Source organism: Leucopleurus acutus, assembly GCF_964270905.1.
Source record: "Leucopleurus acutus genome assembly, chromosome: 1".
Taxonomy (NCBI): Eukaryota; Metazoa; Chordata; class Mammalia; order Artiodactyla; family Delphinidae; genus Leucopleurus; species Leucopleurus acutus.
In genome coordinates, this window is record NC_139142.1 from 45,530,803 (window position 1) to 45,552,982 (window position 22,180).

At 39.6% G+C, this 22,180-nt stretch overlaps 1 protein-coding gene across 1 annotated transcript in view; it reads left to right on the plus strand.

Moving 5' to 3' along the window:
- GCH1 (GTP cyclohydrolase 1) overlaps nucleotides 1–22,180 on the plus strand; it is a 52,625-nt gene that overhangs the window by 16,275 nt on the left and 14,170 nt on the right. Inside the window, exons 2-3 of the mRNA XM_082848469.1 lie at nucleotides 10,031–10,140; nucleotides 21,732–21,787. Of these exons, the coding sequence (XP_082704595.1) occupies nucleotides 10,031–10,140; nucleotides 21,732–21,787 (166 nt within the window). The remainder of the gene's footprint in view (nucleotides 1–10,030; nucleotides 10,141–21,731; nucleotides 21,788–22,180) is intronic.

Sequence of the window (22,180 nt, forward strand, 5' to 3'; positions counted from 1 at the left end):
TCCTCCAGCTTCCGTATACATAACTATTGATATTTTATTTTTCTTTTAAAGAATCGGATTTGCTCTCTTCATTTCCTTTGCTGTTCTAGGCCTTGTCACCTCATGGCTGCAGCAACTCCTGATTTGGCTTTCCAGCCACTGGGCTCACCAGGTTCAGACTTCCGGTGGCTGGTGATCAGGCTCTCACCTGGAAGTCAGAGGACAGGGGTCAAAATCCAGCCCTCAAACCAGCAGTTGGCTCTTCTTCAGCAGGCACAGCATCAGTTTCCTCATCTGTCAAATGAGGATAATAACTTTTGACCAATGCAGAGTGTGGCAGGACTTGAAAGAGGTTATGAACTAAATGTAAATTTTAACTTGAAAAATGCTCTAAAACAGAAGGGAATTTGGTTTCTGCCCAGTGCATGACCCATTCAGGCAGTGTACCTCTCCTTTTATTGTTTCTCACCTCTGTATTTCATCTCATATAGTACCTCCCTTCTTCACATCCTCTAGAAAACCCTCTCTTCCTTTCCTCGTATCCATCCTTAAGGCCTGGCTCAAATCTTTATCCAATTTAGCCGTATTTCTTCTCCTGGCCCATAATTTTCCCTTTTTGTAAACTGTTGCTTTTGTAGTTTAGCTATAGTCATTATCCAAATATTTTTACACATAGACTTCTTATTTCCTCAGATCTTAAGGTTCTTGAGGTCACAGTCTGATATATTTGCGTCCAGCTTGGAAATTAGTACAGGATTTCTATGAAAACATGATCATGTTACCTTTGAAACTGGTTTCTAGTGCATTGGCTGTGGGGGCCAATTGGTGTCTTAAATGGCTGATATTTTTCCTGGGAGATGGGTACAACTTTCTTGTGTGAGGCCGTCCTTCCTCTATGTTTTCCTGGACCATGTGGCCCTCTCTGCCACCCGCTCTGAAGGTGGCTCCAGCTTCTTCCCTTTGTCTCTCCTGGTCACTCACCCCACCACCTCCAACCTCAGTCTCTCTTCCAGGCCTCCTGGGCAGAGCTCACAGTGTTCCGTGTAAGTTGTCACCCTGTGACTTGGGGACTGTAGTGAGGGTTTATGGTGAAGAATTATATTGCCCACTGTTTGGCCTTGCTGAACAGCAAGTTAGAGCCAGTAGTGGGTCCATTTTCAACCTTCATCCTCTTTCACCCCTTAAAATCCTACGCTCCCAGCTTGACTGGTTATCGGAATCATTTGGGTTTTTAAAAGACGTAATCCTGGGATCACCCCGACACCCAGTGAATCAGACTTTGTCAGAGTGGCTTGGGAAGCTGTGTTTTCCAAGGCTCCCTATGATTGGCTGTATTTGGGAGCCACTGTTCTAAAAGATGATCCCTTGTCCCTTCATCATTTGTCATGAATGATAGAGACTTGCACACCCTGCTGGTACTTATTTGTCGGATAGCATTACAAATGGTTCCATGACATCCGTCAGTGTGAAATCTCACGGCATAAGTGAAAGTAGGATGATAAGGGATGAGCCTATTAAAGGCTTTGAAGCAAATGGATAGTTTATCAGATTGGTGTGCTCTTTCTCTAGAACTGCTGCACACCAGACCGTGTTACCATCTGTTTTGTAAATTCCATTTTCAGTTAAACAGCTGGATTGTGAAAGGTATACAGAATTATCCAATTAAAAAACTAAATTTGGGCTTCCCTGGTGGCGCAGTGGTTGAGAGTCCGCCTGCCGATGCAGGGGACATGGGTTCGTGCCCCGGTCCGGTAAGATCCCACATGCCGCGGAGCGGCTGGGCCCGTGAGCCATGGCCGCTGAGCCTGCGCGTCCGGAGCCTGTGCTCCGCAGCGGGAGAGGCCACAACAGTGAGAGGCCCACGTACCGCAACAAAAAAAAAAAAAAACAAAACAAAACTAAATTTGACAGGTGTGTATTTTTTTTAATGATTCCTTGAATACACTGTGTTTCTTTCTTTAAACAGCCTTTTAAGGATCTTATTTTCCACAAATAAGAAACTTTTACCACAGATTTTCAGAGTAGTTAAACTGTGACCAGAATGAGAGTTCTTTGGCTGAGGTAACTTTGAGAGTTAATAGTGTATATGATTGGGAGCCTTCAGTTTTATCCATGAATAAATCTGAATAGTTTAGAACAGGTGCTTTTGTCTTCCTCAGTACAGAAAGCCACTAGCCATTGCTGTGCACGCCTCAGAAGCTGACCAGTGGAACGGGAGGGTAATCCTGTTGTAATTTGGCATTGATCTCCAACACTCGCGGACTTGTGCAAACCAGGAACCTGGGAGTCATGTTGAATTCCTTTTTCAAAACCATCCTTTTACTTGTGAGGACCCTGCCACCCAGGGCACAGTCGGCACAGAGCTTGAAAGAGAACTCGGGTCTCTGGACTCTTTTAACTCATTCCTTCTACTTTACCATACTATACTTCTTGAACTACTGTGCCTGTGGTTCCCTAAGAGCCAGTTAAGTAATTGTGGGTAGAGAGATTTTATGTGCTTCCATTTTCTCATTTCAGTGTTTTAATGTCTTATAGATAAACTGTAACAAACATTACTGTTGTGATCAAGGAAAAGGTCTTAATTAACTTCACATATGAAACTTGTCTCTCAGGGAGAGATGTTGTGTTCATAAAAACGGCTGCTGAGAGGATGGGAAGAGCATACTGCTGCTGTATTTGCTGAAACATGCATATCAGTACTCTTTTGAGGGCAGCTAGCACATTTATTTCCATAGCCTTGGCTATGTATTTTTTCCCCAGCTTTATTAAGATATAATTGATATGTAACATTGTATAAATTTAAGATGTGCAATGTATTGATTTGATACACTTATATGTTGCAATATGATTACCACCCTTTTAAGATCTACTCTCTTAGCAACTTTCAAATATTTAATACTGTATTGTTAATTATAATTAAAAAGCTATGTGTTAAATCCCTAGAATTTATTCATCTTCTAACTTGAAGTTTGTACTCTTTGACTAACCTCTTCCCGTTTCCTCCACCCTCCCAGCTTCTTGTAACCATTATACTCTGTTTCTACAGGTTCGGCTTTTTTAGATTCCACATGTGAGATCGTACACTGTTTGTCTTTCTCCGTCTGACTTATTTCACTTAGCATGATGCCCTCAAGGTCCATTCATGTTGTCTTAGCTATATTTTAGTTGCTTAGATGCAACATGGGAATTTATCTCTGCCAAGGATGGCAGGAAGGAAAATTTCCCAAATAACCGAACTTTGACTTTCTTTGCAATGCACTGGATCTTTCCTGCTGACAAACTTGCAGTTTATGAAGTACGTTCATGGAGCATATCAGAGCTGTGCAGCAGCTCTGCCTACTTCAGCAGATGGTGCGAATGGTTGTCTAAAGTCATCTTAGTTTCTGTCATTATGTCAGTCTGTGGAATATTCGGGTTCATGCTTATTTTGGCCAGTTTACAAATGTTAGCTCTGTCTTGTTACGTGCAAAAAGCTGTGCCTGTTGGAATACTAACAAGAGGGGTATTACCATGATGGAAATGAAAGCAGAGATAGTGATTTTCTTTTCTCTTTTAATTTGTTTTAATGTTGCTCGTACTCATAGGACAAACTTTTCAAACAGGAGGTAGAAAGCAAAAAGTTTCAGTGCCACACTCAGGGCAGAAGCCTTTGTTTTAATTGCAGAGTGTGATTTAGGGAGGTTTCTGAAGGCGTTTGCAGCATTGCGTGAAGCAGGCTGTGTCTTTCCTGTGGAATCCTTCTCTAGCCCCAGTCTTGTGCAAGGGTAACCTCAGTTGCTTGCTTTTCTTTCAGGAAAAAAACAAAACACCAGCATGTGTATGAACTCCTCAGTTTAAAAAATCTTTTTTTTTAATTAATGAAATATCTCAAATATACAAGAAAACGTATAAAGAACTAATTTAACCAACATTCATCCAATTTTAGCAAACCTTAATATTTTGCTATAATTGCTTTAAAAAATACAGATAAAGCTCATAGTTATCTCTTTCTGATCCTGCTAGCCTCCCTTTGCAGAGTTAACCACTATCCTGAATTTGATCTCTTACTCTCATGCCTGTGTTTTTACTTTCATTTTATGTGTGTGTCCACAAACAACAGGTAGTATTGTTTCTCCTTCATTTAAATGGACATACTCTTGTCAATGAAAAAAATTAATCAATAGTCAATCTAAGTAAGAAATGGAAAATTTTATTTGAGCCAACCTGAGGATTATAACCTGAGAGACAGTCTCTCAGAGAACTTTGAGAACTGTTCTGAAGCGGTAAGCGGGGAGGTCAGTACATATGTCATTTTGACAAGGGATAATCAAGCACACATCTTGGTCGGAGGTTACTGCTACTCACAGGGAAGAGATACCTTAGTTAATGGTTTTAGTGCTTTTCTAAGTAAGATGTATAATTGTTCTTCTGATGCACATTTAAATTCCTAATATTTGTTATTACCAATAATGTTGCAATGAGAATTCTTATGTTCCCTTGGCCACATGAGTTTCTTTGGAGTCTTCTAGTTTAAGGAAGTAAATCACAGGATAAAGACTGAGATATTAATTAGATAAAATGGAAGATCTCTGTTTAGCTCTGGCTCTGTGCATGGTGTGTAGGGTATTGTGTGGAAACTCCAAAGCCTTCAGCTACAACACTTACCTCCAAGGTTGGGAGAAATCAACACAGATAAGTGGTACCAGGAAGTACAATGAAGTAAGTACTCTATGCTGGTTGAGGCAGCTCTAATGTTAGAGGGTTTGGGCTAGTGATTCAGATCTTTCTCCACTAAATCAGGTGGGCTTATCTTTGTTAGCCCCTTGAGTTGATTTAATTCCAGCCAAGAGCGAAGAGGCCTGATGCCTTGTTAGGTCTCACTCTCTGCATCTTGTTCTCTCTTAATTCGAAAACCAGTAAGCAGACCCCATTCTCTCTTTCCTGTCCCTTAGGATGGACGCATGTTCAGCATTCCAGGTCTTCTTCCATTGTCTAAATGCTGTCCTCCAGGAAGATGGATCATCTGTGCAGTTCTGACTTCCTCAGAGATCTCTAATTTTTGGTGCTGATCACAAAACATCCAGGATAGTGCTAATTACTGTTAACACTCATGCAAAAGAAAGTTCCTTAGATATAATTTTCCTTTTGTGTGGAATTTCCCCTAGGAGTTTCCTTTTACCCCAGCAGAAACAGGTCTGTGTTCCTTAATATATATGATGTATCAGTAGGAGCATTTTCAAGATGTAAAGATTCTATGTAGCAGCACAGAACATGGAATACCTCAAAACAGCGGCTCTCAAAGTGTGGTTCCCAGACCAGGAGCATTAGCATCTTCTGGAAACTTGTTAAAAATGCAAATTCTCAGGCTCACCCAAACCTCCTAAATTGGATGCTCTGGGGGTGGGGTCCAGGGATTTGTGTTTTAACAAGCTCACTGGGGGAGTCAGAACTTCTGCTTCAGAGGGTGCTTAAATACTTTGGGTCATTCGTGGGCCTGCCTTAATGCACTTTCAGGAAGGGACAAAATGCTTGAGGGGTGGCTGCGCAGCAGGGTTGTTTGTTGTCATTGCTTAGTCATTAATGACATGAGAAAGGTATACTTTTATACTTTTTGTGTGTGGTGTTGTTATAGATAGGCCTTCAACTTTTGGAGGTGGCTTTGGTTTCTTTTGTTGGTTATGACCAACAGTGGGAAATAGAATACCATAAATCCTTGTTTGCAGGGTTACCTCCTTGCTGCTGATAACAGACAGGAAATTAAAACAATCCATGATAGTGTTTTGTTCTTATTAGCCACAGATGGTAGCTTTCAGATAATGTTGGAGCAAAACATAAATAAATATAGCAGGGAGACTTCATTACTGAAGAAAAATGGTTAGGCTGGGTCAAGTTTATAGCCTGGATCCATTTTAATGAAATAGGACAGAGGCAAAGCATCAACGCTCCATGATCGCACAAAGCATCACAACGTATGGGGTCGCTAGTTGTTTTCTTTTCAGTTTAGTTTTGAGTATGTAAAACATTTACATGATTTCAAAGTCAAAATTATGTAACAAATTTTATTCAAAGATGTCTCATTTTATCATATCCCTTTTTGCCTGTTCTTTTAGTCCTTTATGGGTAATCATTTTTATTTGCTTTTTGATTTATTCTTCTAGTGTTTCCTTTTGAAGATAAGCATATATATGTGTGTATATGTTCGTATCTCCTTTCGACTTTTACACAAAAGATTTCATAATATACCACAGCTTTTAAACTTTTCTTGTTTTTTTTTTTTTTTTTTTGGCCACACTGCGTGGCACACAGGATCTTACTTCTCCAACCAGGGATAGAACCAGTGGCCCTGGCAGTGGAAGTGTGGAGTCTTAACCACTGGACTGCCAGGGAAGTCCCTTATGCCACAGTTTTTTTTTTAAGTTAGCTCTATTAAGGTGTAAGTTATATTCAATAAAATTTACCAACTTTATGTGCACAATTTTAATTTTGACAAACTCATAGCCACCAGTACAATGAAGGTTTAGATGGTTTCCATCAACCAAAAAAAAAGTGTCTTCATATCTTTTTGCAGCCAATCCTCTGTGGTCTCTGGTAAACTTTATGTCTGCTTTCTATCACTATATTTGCTTTTCCTAGAATCTCACATAGTTTTTTGTGTGTGCAGGTCTTTGACTTCTTTTACTTAGTATAATTCTTCGGAGGTTCAACCATCTTAGTACATGAATCATTATTTTATCCCATCTTATTGCTGAGTAGTGCTCCATTGCTTATATATTCCAGTTGATGGGCATTGTTCTGTTGTGTGTTTTTTTTTAATTAATTTATTTTTAAAAATTTATTTATTTATTGGCTGCATTGGGTCTTTGTTGCTGTGCACAGGCTTTCTCTAGTTGCGGCGAGCGGGGGCTACTCTTTGTTGCGCTGTGCGGGCTTCTCATTGTGGTGGCTTCTCTTGTTGTGGAGCACAGGCTCTAGGTGCACGGGCTTCAGTAGTTGTGGCTCGTGGGCTCTAGAGCGCAGGCTCAGTAGTTGTGGCTCACGGGCTTAGTTGCTCCGCGGCACGTGGGATCCTCCTGGACCACGGCTTGAACCCGTGTCCCCCACATTGGCAGGCGGATTCTTTTTTGTGTGTGTGGTACGCGGGCCTCTCACTGTTGTGGCCTCTCCCGTTGCGGAGCACAGGCTCCGGACGCACAGGCTCAGCGGCCATGGCTCACGGGCCTAGCCGCTCCGCGGCATGTGGGATCTTCCCAGACCAGGGCACGAACCCGTGTCCCCTATATCGGCAGGCGGACTCTCAACCACTGTGCCACCAGGGAAGCCCATGGCAGGCGGATTCTTAACCACTGCGCCACCAGGGAAGTCCCTCTGTTGTGTTTTTTAGAAGTTTTTATTCTGAAATAATTTTAGACTTACAGAATAATGATAAAAATAGTAAGAGAGATTCTCTATATACCCTTTCCCAAGCTTCCTCTAATGCTAACATCTCCCATGGCCATGGTGCAATCATCAACACTATGAACGAAACTACAGGCTTTATTTGGATTTTAGTTTTTCTGTTGCTTTTACTTGTCATGTGTCTTTAGTCTCCTCTAGCGTGGACAGTTCCTTAGTCTTTCCATGTCTTTTTTTTTTTTTTTTTTTTTGCTGTACGCGGGCCTCTCACTGTTGTGGCCTCTCCCATTGCGGAGCACAGGCTCCGGACGCGCAGGCTCAGCGGCCATGGCTCACGGGCCCAGCCGCTCCGCGGCATGTGGGATCTTCCCAGACCAGGGCACGAACCCGCGTCCGCGGCATCGGCAGGCAGACTCTCAACCACTGCGCCACCAGGGAAGCCCTCCATGTCTATTTTTAAATTATTTATTTATTGTTTTGGCCATGCCGCGTGGCCTGTGGGATCTGAGCTCCCCGACCAGGGATTGAACCTAGGCCCACAGCAGTGAGAATGCAGAGTCCTAGTCACCGGACCACCAGGAAATTCCCTCCATGTCTTTTTAAAAAGAGTTCTTCTTTAGATATTTTGTAGAATGTCCCTCAATTTGTGTGGTGATTAGACCACAGTTACAGATTTTGGGGAAGAATTCCACAGAGGTGATGTGCCCTTCTCATGGTCTTATGTCAGGAGCTACATGATATCAGTATGTCTTATTACTGGTAAAGTTAACCTTAATTATTTGATTAAAGTAGTGTCTGCCAGGTTTCTCCATAGTAAATTTATTACTTTTCCTTTTCTGCAGTCTGTTCCTTAGAAGCAAATTATTGCTTTTTAAATTCTGGTGTACATCAATGTGCATGGGAACATAGTAGCAACTCTCTTAATCTTAATTATAGTAATAGTAATAATATTATCTATCACATACCCCACCTGCATATTTCTAAACACAAGTGGATTATCTCATTTAATCCTCAGGATACCTCTCTGAAGTAGATACTTTTTTCATGCCCATTTTATAGCTGAGAAGATTGAGGCACAGAGTGCCTTGCCCAAGGTTCTGCAGTTAGCAATGGAGCCAGATGCTAACATAAGCCTAACTTGAGGGCCAGCATTTAACACGTGCCATATGGTTGTTGTCAGAGCTTAGAATGCGGATGCTCTCATTTTTTGCCAGAGAAAACAAACGAACACTTCCTATATTTGACAATTCTCTTTTGTTCTTTAAGAAAATTTTTTTTGTTTTTACTTTCAGGAAGATTCCTTGTGTGACTAAAGATTTTATTTAGTCAGCTATGCATGGCAGTAACATTACATTAAAATCATGGAGAACTCCAAGATACTTTGGGGAGCACTGAGGATCTATTTTTGGACTTCTTTTCAAAAATAGGACTGAAGGTTAGGACAGAGTATTCAGAAGAGAAAACTGCTTTTGGAGGAGTATTTACTTAAAGAATGGCCCTGAGCCTTTTCCTCCCTGGATTTTTTTAGCCTCTCTTAACCAGGGTGTCATGTTTATCTCTGTGTCCAAACCCCACATGTTCACTTTTGTTTACCACACTAATAACTGCTGTATCACACAGTCAAATATGTCTCTGAATAGCCTAAATCGGGGGATGACAACTGTGGTTAACTGATAACTCAGTATCTGTGAGCCTCTCTTCTGGTAGCAACGGAGCCACTGAAGGTCAGGCTGTGTAGGTGGACATTTGCACATCTTCCCTGTGACTCACTCAGCAGCCTCCCTTTCCAAGGGGAAATAGCAGTATGTGGCTACAAAGCTCTGTTCATCTCTTCCCTTCTGTCTCATGCTGTGTAGATTGGGTATCCCCAAATCCTTGAAATCACATACCTAGATGACTTGAATGTATCTAGTCTGCCAAGCTGTTCAGATATGAGTGCAGTTTTTAAAAATAAAGTTTTTGTTTCTAAATGTCTGTTGTAAGCCTGGCCCTATATGACAGAGTCCACAGGTTAAACAAGACACTGTTCATCACCCAAAGCCAACCTGGACAGGCACACACATAAAAACTATAGAATTGATTTCCTTAGGAAGGGAGGAGGAAGGCAACTGTTTAGAATGAGTCTGATGCTTGCATACAATAACTAGAAAATTTTATAAGAATAGAAAATTATTTGGGGTGGTAATAACAGAGGTCAAGTTTATGGGTATCTGGATCTAGCTTCAGCAATCAGAGAGGTAAGAATTGGTTTTTTCTCAGATATAGTTTTTTACACATTTGTTATAGAGAAAGTGTTAGGTACAGGAAAACGTAAGGAAGGAAGTGAAAGTAGACCATTCCTATCACTAGAAATACCCACTCTTTTGTTTTGCATAATCTATCTCCTTTCTTCCCTCTCTCTTTTTCCCTTCCTCTCCTATGCTACAAATACATTGGTAATCCTGCATTTTTTATGTAATACCACATCATAAGGATTTTCCCCACCATTTAAAGAAAAAGACTTTGCTAATGTGGTGGGAGAAAAATAACTAGTTTTAATTTGCATGCCATTAATATTTTAGTTAGGATTAACATTCTTATGTTGACTGTCAATTTACACGTACCTACAGGGTGTTAGCTTTTCTATTCTTTATCTTACTATAAAATTGGAAATGTTACTAAAGCAAGCCTCTGATTTCAGATGTCCTAAATGATGCTATATTTGATGAAGATCATGATGAGATGGTGATTGTGAAGGACATAGACATGTTTTCCATGTGTGAACATCATCTAGTTCCATTTGTTGGAAGGGTAAGTTTTTCTATGTTGTCTCCTAACAGTGTTTAAAAGCACAATGACAGTTTTAAAGTTAGGATAATTATATTTTAAATTGTCACCTGCTAATTCCTAATATCCCAGATATTTAGAATTACACATAAACAGTTACTCTTTATCAACCCTACTAATCTAATAGCTGGAAATTAACAAAATAAAAACAAAGTAGCAGAAGGCCCTCTGGGCAAGCATTTCACAGTAAATACCATGTTAATAGGTTAAAATAATGAGATTAAAGACCATCTTTTTTTTTTAGGTAGCTGCTGCAGGCTCTGAAAACCTTTGCCCTTTATTTTGACTTGATCCAAGATATACTTTTGTATAATATGACATGAGCAGTAATGATTGCAGAATGTCTTGTGGCAGAGGTTATAGTATTAGTGGGTTTAATTTGTTTCCAACCCTTTCTATTTTAGGAAAAATGAATCTGTGAGCTAGATAATGTTATCTAGTTTGCTGTAGTTAAACATACTTTTGAGAACATGTGGGTTACCAAGAGTTGTCCTTTTCTCTTCCCTCCCCCCATATAATTTTATTTTATTTTGACTTTTTATTAATAATTTTCAAATGGAAGACGTATAGGAAATAGTGGTATGAATATCTAAACACCCATCACCTAAATTTAATGTGTTAACATTTGCTTCATATTTTTTTGTTAAAGTATTTTTTCATTTTTTATAGAAGTGAAACGTAGAAAAATGCACAAATCATTAGGGTACTTCTACTACCTCACAGATCAAGAACTAGAACATTATCAGTGTCCTAGAAGCTCACCTTGTGCCCCTTGTTAATCCCTAACCCATCTTGTCCCCACAGGTAACTAGTATATGGATTTGTAACATTATAGATTGATTAGTTTTGCTGGTTTTTCAATTACTATATATAAATAGGTGGGGTCTACAGAATGTACTCTTTTGTGTTTAGCTTCTTTTGTTCCATATTGAAAGAGTCATTGATGTTATGTTATTGCCCGTCATTATATTTTCATTGCTATATATAATTCCATTGTACAAACATACCACAATTTATTCTGTTCTTGGAGGACATTTGTATTGTTTCCTCTCTCTCTCTCTCTGTTTGGGTTTTTTGGTTGTTGTTGGTGGTGGTTTTTTTGTTTTTGGCTATTGCAAACAGTACTGCTATCAGCATTCTTTTGGTGCACAGATGCATATATTTCTTTTTTAAATTTTTATTTATTTTTTAATTTTCTGAAAGAATTTATTTATTTATTATTTATTTATTTACCGAGCCACACAGCATGTGGGATCTCAGTTCCCTGACCAGGGATTGAACCTGGGCCATGGCAGTGAAAGCCCAGAATCCTAATCACTAGGCCACCAGGGAACTCACTAATTTATTTTTGAATTTTAGTTGATTTACAATATTGTATTAGCCTCAGATGTACAGTAAAGTGATTCAGCTGTATGTGTGTGTGTGTATTTTTTTTCAGGTTATTTTCCATTCTAGATTATTATAAGATATAGAATATAGTTCCCTGTGCTATACAGTAAATCCTTATTACCTATGTATTTTATGTATAGTAGTTTGTATCCTAATTTATCCCTTTCCCCTTTGGTAACCATAAGTTTGTTTTCTATGTCTATTAGTCTGTTTCTGTTTTGTCTATACATTCATGTGTATTATTTTTAAGGTTCCACATATAAGTGATATCATATGATATTTGTCTCTCTCTGTCTGACTTAATTCACTTAGTATTGTATTCTCTAGGTCACCCCACGTTGCTGCAAATGGCAATACTTTATTCTTTTTTATGGTTTAGTCGTAGTCCATTGTATACATACACCATATCTTCTTAAACCAATTGTCTGTTGATAGACACTTGGGTTGTTTCTGTGTCTTGGCTATTGTAAATAGTGCTGCTCTGAACATTGTGGTGCATGTATTTTTTTGAGTTAGAGTTTTAATCTTTTCTGGATATATGCCCAGGAGTGGGACTGCTGGATCATATGGTAACTCTAGTTTTTGAAGGAACCTCCATAGTGGTTGCACCAATTTACATTCCCACCAACAATGTAAGAGGGTTCCCTTTTCCCCACACCCTCTCCAGCGTTTATTATTTGTAGACTTTTTGATGATGGTCATTCTGATCAATGTGAAGTGATACCTCATTGTGGTTTTGATTTGCATTTCTCTAATAATTAATATGTTGAACATTGTTCATGTGCCTGTTAGCCATCTGTGTGTCTTCTTTGGAGAAACGTCTGTTTAGACCTTCTGCCCATTTTTTGATTGGGTTTCTTTTTTCAGTATTGAGTTGTATGACTTGCTTGTATATTTTGGATATTAACCCCTTGTCGGTCACATCGTTTGCAAACATTTTCTCCTATTAGGTAGGTTGTCTTTTTGTTTTGTCGATGGTATTCTTTGCTGTGCAAAAGCTTGTAAGTTTGATTAGGTCCCATTTGTTTATTTTTGCTTTTATTTCTTTTGCATTGGGAGACTGATCTAAGAAAATATTGCTATGACTTATGTCAGGGAATGTTTTGCCTATGTTCTCTTCTAGGAGTTTTATGGTGTTGTGTCTTATATTTAGGTGTTTAAACTATTTTGAGTTTATTTTTGTGTACAGTGTGAGGGAGTGTTCTAATTTCATTGATATACATGTAGCTGTCTAGCTTTCCCAACACCACTTTTTGAAGAGATTGTCTTTTCTCCATTGTATATTCTTGCCTCCTTTGTCATAGATTAATTGACCATAAGTACATGGGTTTATTTCTGGGCTTTCTATCCTGTTCCATTGACGTTTGTGTCTGTTTTTGTGCCAATACTATGCTGTTTTGATTACTGTAGCTTTGTAGTATTGTCTGAAGTCTGGGAGAGTTATGCCTCCAGCTTTGCTCTTTTCCCTCAGGATTGCTTTGGCAATTCTAGGTCTTTTGTGGCTCCATATAAATTTTAGTATTACTTGTTCCAGTTCTGTGGAAAATGTCATGGGTATTTTGATAGGGATTGCATTAAATCTGTAGATTGCTTGTGGAGTAGTATGGCCATTTTAACAATATAAATTCTTCTAATCCAAGAGGATGAGATATCTTTCCATTTCTTTGAATCATCTTCAATTTACTTAGTTTATTAATGTTTTATAGTTTTTAGCGTATAGGTCTTTCACCTCCTTGGTTAAATTTATTCCTAGGTTTTTTTTTTTTAATTGGATGTGATTTTAAACAGAATTTTTAAACTTTCTCTTTCTGATATTTCATTGTTAGTGTAAATAAATGCAACAAATTTCTGTATATTAGTCTTGTATCCTGCTACCTTGCTGATTTCTTTTATTCTGATAGTTTTTGTGTGGAGTCATTAGGGTTCTCTATATAGAGAACTGTGTCATCTGAAAATAGTGACAGTTTACCTCTTTACTTCCAATTTGGGTACCTTCTCTTTTTCTTATCTGATTGCTGTGGCTCGGACTTCCGATACTATGTTGAATAGGAGTGGTGAGAGTGGGCATCATTGTCTTGTTCCTGAATTTAATAGGAAGGCTTTAAGCTTTACACTGTTGAGTATTATATTGGCTGTGGGTTTGTCGTAAATGGCTTTTATTATGTTGAGATATGTTCCCTCTATATCCACTTTGGTGAGAGTTTTTGTCATGAGTGGATGTTGAATTTTATCAAATAATTTTTCTGCATCTGTTGAGATAATCATGTGGTTTTTGTCTTTCCTTTTCTTAACGTGGTGTATCACATTGATTTGTATGTTGAACCATCCTTGCAACTCTGGAATGAATCCAACTTGATCATGGTGTATGATCCTTTTTATGTATTATTGGATTCAGTTTGCCAACATTTTGTTGAGGATTTTTGCATCTATATTCATCAAAGATATTAGCCTGTAATTTTCTTTTATTTGTAGTGTCTTTGGTTTTGGTATTAGGGTGATGGTGGCTTCCTAGAATGAATTTGAGAGTGTTTCCTCCTCTTCAGTCTTTTGGAATAGTTTGGGAAGGATAGGTGTAAGTTCTTTGTATGTTTGGTAGAATTTCCCCAGTGAAGCCATCAAGTCCTGGACTTTTGTTTGCAGGGAGGTTTTGGTTTTGTTTTGTTTTGTTTTGTTTTGTTTTGCAGTATGCAGGCCTCTCACTGTTGAGATCTCTCCTGTTGCGGAGCACAGGCTCCAGACGCGCAGGCTCCAGCGGCCATGGCTCACGGGCCCAGCTGCCCCCCGGCATGTGGGATCTTCCCGGACCGGGGCACAAACCCGCGTCCCCTGCATCGGCAGGCGGACTCGCAACCACTGCGCCACCAGGGAAGCCCGGGAGGTTTTGTTTTTAAATTTTTTTATTACAGATTCTGTTTCACTTCTAGTAGTTGGTCTGTTCAAATTATCTTTCTTCTTGACTCAGTTTTGGCAGGCCATTGGTTTCTAGAAACTTGTTCTTTTCTTCCAGTTGTCCAATTTGTTGGTATACAACTGTTTATAGTATTGTCTTATGTTTTTTTTATTTTTTATTTTTGGTATTTCTGCAGTATTGGTTGTTATTTCTCCTCTTTCACTTCTTGTATATTTGGGTCCTATCTCTTTTCTTCTTGGTGAGCCTGGCTAGAAGTTTGTCTATTTTATCTTTTCAAAAAACCAGCTCTTGGTTTTCTTGATCTTTTCTATTTTTTAAAAATCTCTATTTTATTTATTTTTTTCCTGATCTTTATGATTTCCTTCCTTCTGCTTACTTTGGGTTTTGTTTGTTCTTCTTTTTCTAATTCTTTAGGTGATAGGTTAGGTTGTTTGAGATTTTTCTTATTTGAGGAAATCCTGTATTGCTATGAACTTCTCTCTTAGAACTGCTTTTGCTGCATTCCATAGATTTTTGTAAGGTTGTGTTTTTATTGTTGTTTGTCACAAGGTATTTTCTGATTTCTTCTTTGATTTCATCATTGACCTGTTGGGTTTTTAGTAGCATATTATTTAGTCTCCATATGTTTTTTGTTGTTGTTTTTTCCTGTTTTTCTTTGTGGTTGATTTCTCATGTCATATCATTGTGGTCAAAAAAGATGCTTGAAATAATTTCTGTCCTCTTAAATTTGTTGAGGTTTTTTTTGTGACCTAGTATATGGTCTATTCTAGGGAATGTTCCATGTGTGCTTGAAAAGAATTTTTTTTCTAATAGATATCAGTTAAGGCCAACTGGTCTAGTGTCATTTTAGGACCTCTGTTGCCTTATTGATGTTCTGTCTGGAGGATCTATACATTGATGTCAGTGAGGTGTTAAAAGTCTCCTACTATTATTGTTTTCCTGTCACTTTCTCCCTTTGTTAGTATTTTTATATATTTAGGTATTCCAAAATGGGTGCATATATGTTAATGAGTATAATATCCTCTTCTTGTATTGATTCCTTTATTATATAATGTCCTTGTCTTTCTTTATGGACTCTGTTTTAAAGTCTATTTTGTCCAATATGAATATTGCTACCTCTGTTTTCTTGTCATTTCTATTTGGATGAAATATCTCTTTTCATCCCTTCACTTTCAATCTGTGTGTGTATCTTGCCCTGAAGTAAATTTCTTGTAGGCAGCACATTTTAGTTTCTTTTTATTCAGTCTGCCACTCTATGTCTTTTGATAGGAGCATTTAGTCCATTGACATTTAAAGTAATTATTGATCAGTATGTACTTATTGCCATTTGAAACCTTGTTTTCCAGTTGATTTTGTAGTTCTTCTTTGTTCCTCTCTTTATGTTTTTCCTTTTGTGGTTTGATGGGTTTTTTTTATATTATGCTTGCGTTCCTTTCTTTTTGGTTGTTGTGAATCTGTCATGTGTTTTTAATTTGTGGTTATCCTGGTTTTCAAGTATGTTGACCCATAACTATATCTACTTGCTTTAAACTGATAGTCATATCATATAAGTTTGAATATGTTCTAAAAGATCTACATTTTTATACTCTCCTTTCCCATATTTTATGGCTTTGATGTCCCATTTTACATCTTAATGTTTATTCTTTTGCTGTTAATTGTAGTTATAATTGCATTTACAAATTTTTTTGATTTTTTTTTGCAGTGTAAATAGTGTAAACATTATTTACAATGTCATCTTAGTTTCAGGTGTACAGCACAGTGATTCAGTTATTGTTTTTTAATCTATGTACTTATTTAAGTGATCTTCAGTCCTTTTATATATTTGCTTTCCTTTTTTTTTTATATTTTATTTTTGGCTGCATCAGGTGTTAGTTGTAGCATGTGGGATCTTTCATTGCGGCATGCAGGCTCTTCATTGCGGTGCTTGGGCTTCTCTGTAGTTGTGGCACACAGTCTCCAGAGCGCATAGGCTCTGTAGCTGCAGCACACAGGCTCATTAGTTGTGGAGCATGGGCTCAGTTGCCCTGTGGCATGTGGGATCTTAGTTCCCTGACCAGGGATTGAACCCACATCCCTTGCATTGGAAGGTGGATTCTTAACCACTGGACCACCAGGGAAGTTCCATATATTTGCTTTTCCTATTGTGATTTTTCCCTATCCTATAGATTCTTTTTTTAAAAATTGAGAACATTTTTTAAAATTAATTTAGTTTTGGCTGCATTGGGTCTTCATTGCTGCACACAGGCTTTCTCTAGTTGCGGTGAGCGGGGGCTACTCCTCGTTGCAGTGCGCGGGGTTCTCATTGCGGTGGCTTCTCTTTGTTGCAGAGCACGGGCTCTAGGCGCGCAGGCTTCAGTAGTTGTGGCTCATGGGCTCTAGAGCACAGGCTCAGTAGTTGTGACGCACGGGCTTAGCTGCTCCGCGGCATGTGGGATTTTCCCAGACCAGGGCTCGAATCCGTGTCCCCTGCACTGGCAGGTGGATTCTTAACCACTGTGCCACCAGGGAAGTCCCCCTATAGATTCTTGCATCTCTGCTATTTAGAGAAAACCTTTCAATATTTCTTTAAGGGTAGGTTTAGTATTGCTGAATTCTTTTAGTTTTTGCTTGTCCGAGAAATTCTTTCTCTCTCCTATTCTAAATTATATTCTTGCTGGGTAGAGTTGCAGGGTTTTCCCTTTCAGGACTTTGAATATATCATGCCACTCCCTTCTGGCGTGCAAAGTTTCTGCAGAGAAATCTGCTGCTAGCTTTATGGGGGTTCCCTTGTAACTGACTTTTTCTCTTGCTGCCTTTAGAATCCTTACATTAACTTTTGCCACTTTAATTATGATATGTCTTGGTCTGGGTCTGTTTGTGTTCATCTTGTTTGGAACCCTCTATCCTTCCTGTACCTGAATGTGTTTCATTCTTTAGGTATGGAAAGTTTTAAGCCATAATTTCTGATACATTTTTGATCTTCTTTTCTCCATCTGAAACCCGTTACGAGTTGGTTGGCACCCTTTATATTATCCCATAGTTCTCATATGGTGCTTTCTTTTTTGTTTGTTTGTTTGTCTTTCCATCTGCTGTTCTGATTGGATGAGTTCCATTATTCTATCTCTCAGATCACTTATTTGTTCTGTTTTATTGCTTCTAGATTGTTTTTTATCTTGGGAATTGAGTTACCTAATTTTGATTGGTTCCTCTATAGTTTCTAGTTCCATTATAGTGACCTGCATTTCTAGCTATAATCCTTTAGCATTTTTATTACCTATATTTTAAACTTGGGGTCTAGTTGGCTGGTAAAGCCTGTTTCATTATTAGTGCTTTCAGGGGATTTCTCTTGTCCTTTTAATTGGGAATAGTTCCTCTGCTTTTTCATTTTACTCAACTGTTTCTCCTAAATTCATAAAGGTAATCTGCTGTGGTCTTGAAGGGGTGTTTTAATGTGGGAGTGTCCCTGCGTAGACCGTGTGAGTCCAGTATTTTTGATGCAAGGGCTGTTTTTGGTATGCATGCCAACCACGTCTTTCCTCAAAGTGTACTGGCCGTCATCCTCCTGATAGTGGATGTGATTGGTGGTGTGTCCAGAGCCTGAGCTGGATGTCGGGTGGGGCCTCGTCTTTGCTCCGTGGCTGTCACACACGGGGTGGGGTGTGCTCCCCAGTTGTTGGAGCAGAAGCCCAGAGGGTCAGGTTCAGTAAGGCTCTATGTTCCTTGAATGCATGCCCTGTCTCAAAGCATGTGGCTGCTGAAGCAGGTGAAGCCCACATGGTCACAGTGAACCCAGGCACCGCCCACACAGGTGTCCACACCTCTGCTCAGCAGCAGCCCAAGGCCAAGGCCATTCTCCGTTGTGTTCGTCCCAGGCCTAGCTCTAGGCTGTGATGTGGAGTGGGCTGGTGCAGGGGGCCAGGGTGTGATGACCGCAGGAATCCAGGTGCCTGGGACCTGGGCTGCCTCTGTGGTGGACCTCTGCCAGGACCTATCTGCCCCAGATCTGGCACCGAGCTGTAGTGTGGGGTGGGCGGACCTGGAGTGCTCCTGGCAGGTAGTGAGCCACTGTTTACTCCTCCCCAGAGGCTGTCCACCCTAGACGACCAAGTCTGCCATGGCTGGACTGCCCCTACCATGTGAATGCTGACAGTGGACTTTGAGTTTTGGCCCAGACCACACCTCAGGCCCTCTGGACTATCTCTTTGCAGCTAGGCTGGGTCCTCTCTCAGGACTTGTCCATCCGGGATTCAGTGCCTAAGCCCTGTGTATACTAGCAGCACCCCTCCCAGCCCTGGCAAGCGTTTTGGACTGGAAGTGTGGCCAGGTGGAAGCCAGCAGTGCCCTCTCTCCCGATTGCTGGCCAGCCGGCTCGCTCACTCCTTGCAAGCAGAGTCCAGGCCCCTCTAGCCCTTCGGTCTATTCCAGCAAACCTCCCAGCAGGCAAGGGGGCCCCTCAGGGCTTGGGCCTGCCCCAGTGGACCTTCCCTCCTTCACAGATCCCTCCCAGGGGCACTGGTCCTGTCCTGATGCCTTTTTTTTTTCTCTCATCCTACCTGGTTACACAGAGAACTTTCTTATATAACCAAAGCTATAAGAAATCTGCCAGTTTCCAGTTGGTTTTCTGCATGAATTGTTCCAGGTGTAGATGGATTTTTGATGTGCCTGTTGGGGGAGATGAGCTGTACGTCCTTCTGCTCCGCCACCTTGATCCTCCTCTTGCATGCATTTCCATTGGAATATACCTAGGAGTGGATGTACAGGGATACAGGGTATACCTGTGTTCAACTTATTAAATACAGACTTTTAGTTTTCCAAATTGGTTGTACCAGTTTACATTTCATATACTCTCATGAGTCCTAGTCACTTCACATCCTCATCAACACTTGGCACTTTCAGTCTTTTTAAGTTTAGTATTCTGATGTGTATGTAGTGGTATCTCTTTTTAAAATCTTTTATTACAGAAAATTTCAAACATATCTAAGAATAGGTATATTAGTATATAACGTTCCATGTTCCCATCAACCAGTTTCAACAGTTATCAGTAAAGGACCAATCTTGTTCTATATACGTCCCCACTGGACTATTTTGAAGCAAATTCTAGGTAACATTGTTTTTTTCTATAATTTCTTCCAGCATATTTCTCTAAAAGATAAGGATTTTTTTTAAGAAACATAACTGATTTGATTATCAACCTAAAAAGTTGGCAGTAAATCCTTCAATATATTGAAGTATGATATAGACAACACGACTCTTCATTACTAATCATTAATACCTATCTCTAAAATATTCTTACTTATCCTCAGTAGCACTGCCATAGACAAAAGTAACAGTAATTCCTAAATAGCATCTAATAACTGATATTTACATGTTTCCAGGTGTCTCAGCTGGCTTGTTGGTTTAAACCAGAATCCAAATAAGGGTTACACATTTGCACTCACATTGCATTTGGTTGTTATGCATCTTAAGTCTCTTAATCTACAATAGTCTCCTCTGCCAGCCCCACCTCCATCCCCACCCCAATGACGTTCTTTACCTGAGAAACTAGGCCAGTTGCTCTGTAGTGTGCCTCAGTTTCCGGATTTGCTCCATTCAATCTCTGCATTTTTCTATAAACTGGATTAGATCTAAAACTTCCTAAGTTTAAGATTAAACATATTTGACAAGAGTAGTTCATGAGGGTGCTGAGGATTCTGTATTCCATCACATGAGGAGGCATATATGGTCTGGTAGTCACACAACTAATGATGCTGGGCCGTGACAGCAGGGCTATGTATTTTCAGAAATGAGGGAACCTTTGAGCTCATGGCTACCTTTTATTTTAAGTGAGAATACCAGGCCCAGGAAGCTGTGAATTGTCCAAGAGGACATAGGGAGTTAGTGACTTGGCTGGGGTCAGACCCAGGAACTTGAGCCTGTACTCAGCCTCTCTCCACTATATCCTCCTACCTTCTGCTCTGATTACGTCTGTGTCTGTGTTCTTACTAACTCGGTTTTTAAACATACTGTTCAGTGATGATTGCCTAAAGTGGCCATTTACAGGAATTCCCTGGTGGTCCAGTGGTTAGGACTCCACGCTTTCACTGCGAAGGGCCCAGGTTCGATCCCTGGTCAAGGAGCAAAGATCACACAAGCCACACGGCGTGGCCAAAAAAAGTAAAAAGTGACCATTTAAATGACAGGATCTTTGGGAAGACTAAAAATATTATAAACAAATAAATTATAGCTCTGTATATAAGTGTATAAATGTCAGGTGGTACTCTGTACCTTGGTTCTATGGGAAAGTTTCAACTCTGATTTTTCTTTGACATACCCAATGCTCAGGTGCTATTTAACTTTCTCCTTCTGCGGAGCAGGAAGGCAATGAATTGGTATTCTCAGACTCCCAAAGCATAGTGCCTAATAGATGGAAAAAAACCACTAATTACTCCTGGATTATTCAAGTGTACAGTAAATATTAGGTGAACAAATGCAACAAATGCTGGCAAACCATGATGCAAATGAGTTGAAAATTTTATATTACTTAAATTGATTGCCTATAAGTGACCATTTATTAATCTTTTTGGAGAACTAATATTCTCTCATACTTAACACTTGGCTGAAAGACATGTAACTTTTTCATATTAGATATTAATCAGTGCTTTTTAAGATTATAGAAATGGCTTTGCCTTATAGTAAGTCCAACAAGAACTTGGGCCTTAGGATCCAGATTTTTTCTGAGTCACAACTTGTAGCCGTGTCCTTTTCTTCCTGTCAGGAGGATGGTGTTCTCTAGCAGCTTAGAAATGGGACTGCCCAGGATGACAAAGAGCACAGAGACCCTCTTTCTGTGCAACAGGGCAAGGTTTTTAAGGCCACCATGATGTGTAGAATGGCAATATTTATACTTACAGTTTCAGCCATTTAAAGGAGGTTTTCTTAGCTACATTTTAATGTTGCTGTGGGATAATTAGCATTTTCCTGAGAAAGTTTCCCCTCAACAGAGGAAAGATTTTAAGAATTGTATCAAGAGCTTAACTTCACTAGGAAATACCACAACTATATTTCAAATTTGTCATTTTATTAATAGTCATTCTTATTTTCCTTTTACTTAATTTATGTGATTTTTTAACTGCTTATGTAAGTGCTTCATTTTCTATGTCTTAAAGCTTCTAGATGTTTTAAAAATATGTTTTCATTGTGTTGAACCGCACTGTAAGTATACTGTATTATGTTTCCTTTCGTCACAAAGAAGTACTGTGTTTTCACTTAGCTCATGATTTCTGTCTCTTCTCTGAAGGTCCATATCGGTTATCTTCCTAACAAGCAAGTTCTTGGCCTCAGCAAACTTGCTAGGTAAGTATGACTGTGTAGTGAATAAGATGACAGGTTTATAGGACCTGCCCCTACATGGTGAGAATCTTATTAGGCTTTGTCTCTTGATCAATGTGGATCTAACTTGGAAGGTACATTCCAACTTACTTTATAGTTGCAGAGACAATATATAGACAATAAGTATAGTCTAAGACAGACTAAGAGGACCTGAGAACACAAATGCCCTTTCCTTCTCGCTCCCCTATTGCCTGCCTGCCTTCTCCACCTCCCACCTGCACATCCTTGAAGCCTTACCTCACACTTCTCTCAGTAGAGCCTTCGCTGACTGGGGAGGACCTGAGGGTGCATTCAGTTCAGCCCCCATTCTTTAAGGGTGGTTTAGCTAACTGCGGGGGAGAGGAAACCGGCACAGAG